The sequence below is a fragment of the Mastomys coucha genome, chromosome X (assembly GCF_008632895.1).
Source record: "Mastomys coucha isolate ucsf_1 chromosome X, UCSF_Mcou_1, whole genome shotgun sequence".
In the NCBI taxonomy this organism is placed as follows: domain Eukaryota; kingdom Metazoa; phylum Chordata; class Mammalia; order Rodentia; family Muridae; genus Mastomys; species Mastomys coucha.
Window position 1 is genome coordinate 104927239 of NC_045030.1, and position 4991 is coordinate 104932229.

Here is a 4991-nt window from a genome sequence, read left to right on the forward strand (position 1 = left end):
GGAAGTTTTGTTAGGTTACTGCTCCGTCAGAGTTGGGGGGAAAAAAAAACACTAAATACTCCTAAATGTCCAGAAATGATGATTCTTGGCTCTCCTGGGTGTGAAGCAGCAGATTAGGCTTACAGAGAGAGTAGTCGGAGCAAGAATAACAGGGTGAAATAGGGAGAGTACACACAAACGCTTGTTCTATTCAGTGCAGTTCAGTGGAGCCCCAGTGACAGCACGAGAATGGGCCTGGGGAAATTCCAGCCTTACTCTCTCACCCCCTTCCTCCTTTGGAGAGAATTGTCTTGCCTCTACAGCCTGGCCATATGCTAACTCTTCTTGTATCTTGAGAGTCAGCAAATTTGAGTGGCAACATAACACAGGCCATAGGTGATCTAAAGGTCTCCTTCCACTGGAAGCTTGGGTCTCCCCGGGGGCTGTGTGACCTTGGGAATGTTAATTAAACCTCAGTCTACCTTGGTGTCAAATGGAAACATTAAGATGCTCTTTAAGAACGGAGGGAGCAATTAGAGTTAAGCTTGGGAACAGTCCTGCACAGTTCCTGGCACATATTTAGTACTAAACAAATGCAGCTTTATGTTAATGGTTGTTGGTCTGTCCGGATGCCACAGCTTTCCCTTGGCAGGTTTATATCTTGGACATGCCTGAAAAGCTGATGTGTCTGAGGACCTTGCACTATTCAAAAAGTCACAAGAAACACCTGACACCTTAGCTTGCCTCCTCTCACTCCCTCACTCTGCAATCATAAACTTTTTAGGGCCTAAGAAAGCTGAAGACACTCTTGCAGTTTATTGCATGGGTAGGACCACGGTCCCAAATTCTCAGAGTTGGATACTCTTCCTTTCCCCCACCACCCCAAGTCCACTTCACCCCATTTCCCTGAATTCTATCAGCTCAGGCTCTCCAGGTATTAATTTTCTCTTCATCAGAAATCCCACCCCAACCCCCGCCACTTATTTAATTCCTGGAATGCTACCACAGAGGAGATTAAGTGAGACCCGCTGGGTTATATCGTCCTGGCAACCGCAGAGTGCGCCTGCGCAGACTTTTTCTCAAGCTGACTGCTCTTAATTGGGTTCCTGCAACGCCGCAGGTCAGACCTGGGGGCCAAAAGGGTGAATCTTTCCTCCCCTTGTCCAATTCCTGAGTTGGAAATTGTGCTGTTACCTCTCTGGGACTAAGAAAAATATAAGAAATGTCTGCTTACTCTCTGCCCTCTGCTAGGAGGTAGTACTTTAGGGAAACCTCTGATAATTAAAAGGATGCAAAGGGGAGAAAGCTTGAGGATGCCAGGAGATGAGGCAGCATACAGCAGGCCATACTAGAAGGCGTCACTGTCTTTCCCTACTCAGAGGATACTTTCCCAATGATATCCATCCTTGTGCCAGGAATGCCTGTCGGAAACTGTTACCTTCAGGCTTTCGAGAGAAGGTTTGTGAGCCGGGTTAGAAACTTTCAGAAGAATCAGGACGAAGAGACCTAAAATGCTAATTTTTACCTTAACAGCTTGAGTGTTAAAATAAAGAGCGCTAGCAAGGGGTCTAGGGTGTGGATTACATCTGCCTGATGATCCCAGCCCCAGCTGTGCTGGAGAAGCCTAGTACTGTTTCCTAAGAGTCACTCTCGGGTGATGGGGCCTTTGCTAGCCCCTGCCACAGATTTCTCTCTCCCATTCCCCTTTTGACCTCAGCATTGTCTTTTTCTGGAAGACCTTCAAAACCCCTGTGGGCGTTGTATCCACAGCCTACATATTCACCAGTTCCTCCTTCTGTCACTCACCTCAGTCTCAGGTATCACTTCTGAGATATCACTAAAGCATACCGTGTCCCCAGCCTTTCATTCCATTTTGTCCTTCCTCCCACCTCCCTTGACTATACCCTCACCGGTCTCCTGCTTCACACTCCTGATCCTTTCCCGGCTTTCCTTGTATGCCATTGCTTTCTTCACTACCCTCCCATCAAGTTATGCTTGTGGACTTCGATAGCACACCCTACCCCAGCCCACCCCACCCCACCCCAGCCCACCCCACTGGTTCATTTCCACACCTTTCTTCCTTGAGGAGGAAGTTCTGAGGCCCAGATAGGGCTTCTTTACCCTTCTAGCCCTGGCAAATGGCCTTATTTACCTGACAAATGTTTATTGAATAAATGATCACATAAGCATGGCATCTAATTCATTTTACTTTTATTTTTTTTACTACATTCTGCAACACCAAATTAAATACAGAGAAGTCTTTAATTTTTGTTAGTTTGTTAACACAACAATAGACTCAAAAGGAGGCCAACCACGTGGCTTTGTATATTACTACTGTTATTTAGCTTATTTTACTGGTTAGTTCAAATACATAAATATTACCAATACATGTTACACAGCTATCTGAACTTCTATACTGAAACAAGACAGGAAAAGAAAATGAACAATTTCAGTTATAAACACTGATTGTGAAGACAATTAAAGAGTATATTAGAAAGGAAGAAACGCTATTGGAATTGGAACACAATAAGCAAAAGCTGTACTCCTTACCCCAACCCTCCCATCTTTTGATTTAGGACCCTAATGCCCATTTCCCAAATGCCCTTTTAACAGATGCCACTAAAGTAAAGTGAAACAACAGACTTCACATGGAGCCAAAGAAGAACATGGCTGTTGCCTCAGATCTGGCCCTGGCCTCTTCATCTTCCACAGCCTCCCTGTATTGCTCTGGCCAGTCCTGTGGCTGCTTTCCGTAGAACTTAGCCATATATTCCAAGGCTTTCATTTTGGTGACTTCAAGATGAGCCCGAGGACCCCAGAGCAGCTCGTATTCAACGGGATTAGAGTAGGAGAGCGGCCTGCATTCCAGGTAGCGTTGCCTCATTAGCTTACAGGTGATGGCGTGTTTCCTCCCTACATCAACACTAAATTTCTGGAGTAAGTTCCAGATCTTGGCCTCTTTGACACGGTTGCCCATCAGGAAGATCAAACCCAGGATTGGCATCACATATTCTTGGGCGGGTCTGCCCAGGCTCTCTAACATTACTTGCTCTTCTTCTGATTCTGGTTGCTGGACAAGGAGGTAGATGTGCTCACTGGTATCAACCTCAATCAGAGAGAACCCGTAAAACAAATCAAGGATTAGAGTGGCTCGGCTGAGGATATTTGGGAACACATCCTCAAATTCTTTGCCAGTGTGAGCAAATAGCTCATCTTGATGGATAGGCAGCAACTCCTCAGCGTCACTAATGGCCAACTGGACCAATTCATTTGCTTTTTCATTCATAGTGTCCTCTGACCAGAACTCTAAGCCAGCAGCCTGGCTTCTCTCTTTTGCTTTGTCAGCTTCCAGAGCTTTGTTATATTCTTCTGGCCAGCTCCAGGGTTCTTCATCATGGGCCTCTGCTACAAACTTCAGGGCTTCCATCTTTGTGATTTCTCTGTGGGCTCTAGACCCCCACAGGAACTCAAATTCAAGGGGATTAGTGCCATACACTGGCCAGTACTCCAAAAATCGCATATTGACAAAGTCAGTAGTAAGGAGGTTTCTTGTGTTCCCAAAGAGGCTGTTGATCCTCTGAGGCTCATCTATCATATCTACCTTTAACAGCAGGTCCCAAATGGAGGCCTCTCTTGCCCTGTTGCCATTCAAGAGGATATGGCCTAGGACCAAGGCCAGGAGACCCGCTTTTGGTATGTCCAGGGTCTCCACTAGCCGTTCAGTGGTCTGGGAAACTGGTTTGCTGATTAGGTTGTAAGTGTCCGTCTGAGGATCAAGGACTCTCAGGTTCAACCCAAAGACCCGATCCAGATGAACTGAGGCTCGTCTGAGTATCTCAGGGAAGTGTTCTGAGTATTCCTTGAGAAACTCCAGCATTTCTGACTGTCGGATAGACCCCTCACTTTGGCTTTTCATGCGCATGAAATTCACTAAAGCAACTGACCTCTCTTCTAGAGGGTCGTGGACCCTGAGCGCCCCCAAACGTCGGGACTGCTCGTCGATGAGAATCTCGATGTCACTCGGGTCCTGGGGAGCGCTGGCACCCTGTGGGTCATTTGGAATCCCAGGGCCCTGGGGAGCCTCGAGGACTAGCATGGAGGTGGGGGGGCCGGAGGCATTAGTAGCCTGCATGTCGCCCTGGCAGTCGCTGTAATCTGCAGTGGTCTCTGCGCTGCCTTGGCGCGCATTCTGGCTTACCAGAGACATGGTTCCAGGAGACAGGAAAGCGAACGCGGAGGTCAGCGATCTGTCGGAGGGAGGATCTGAGAGGTGTGTTGGCACCTCGGCACAGAGCCAAAGCCTGATACTCGGGAGTTGTGCGGTTCGAAAGTGAGAGCTGGTGAGAAAGGCGGTCTTTTTACACAAGCAGTAGCTAGCAATGAAGGAAAGCCTAAGAGCACCTAGCTTTGCCGCATCCTACGCAGGCGCACTCAAGCTCTGCAATGTGGTGACCACGCCCCGCTCAGGCTTCCCCTCCCGCCCACTCCCACTTCTGACTGAAAGGCCAGGCTTACTGTAGAGTTCGAACTTATTAGGGGAATCGAATTCGCAAAAAGGAACCACGGAGATAAGGTAGAAGAATTAGTGGAAGGGGATGTTCAGTGATGCTGCATTTGAAGTTTTTCTAGTTGTTCTGTGAGGTATTAAGCACCTTGGTAAGGCTTAATAGAGGATGGGGCGGCATTTATGATAAGTGTAGAGTCATTAAGGCCTCCACCAACTCAACATATTATTTCTTGAGAATATGCCCATTTCAGGCACAATGCTGGATATTTGTAAGATGCATCACTGATTGCTGTGAGGACAAATTGATTATTTCTTCCCATATGGAGCTTGCAGTCAGTGCATTCTAGGGTTGGTTCAACCAGTGGTGATGCATGCCAACCCTTTATCGAGCCCTTACTAGGTAACAGCCTAGTGTTTCACTTTTCTCATTTTATTTTTATTTTTATTCATTTTTATTAGATATGTTCTTTATTTACATTTCAAATGATATCTCCTTTTTCTGGTT

The 4991-nt window shown here is 46.9% G+C and overlaps 1 protein-coding gene across 1 annotated transcript; it reads right to left on the bottom strand.

The window, feature by feature from the left end:
- Nucleotides 1-2172: 2172 nt before the first annotated feature.
- Nucleotides 2173-4397, bottom strand: Magee2 (MAGE family member E2). The gene has a single exon (XM_031375819.1). It carries the CDS (start codon nt 4184-4186, stop codon nt 2624-2626), a length of 1563 nt encoding a protein of 520 aa, XP_031231679.1. The 5' UTR covers nt 4187-4397; the 3' UTR covers nt 2173-2623.
- Between the last annotated feature and the right edge of the window lie 594 nt (nt 4398-4991).

Excerpts from the sequence above, each read along its gene's own strand:
- Magee2 (XM_031375819.1), bottom strand. The coding sequence starts at position 4,186 with ATGTCTCTGGTAAGCCAGAATGCGCGCCAAGGCAGCGCAGAGACCACT.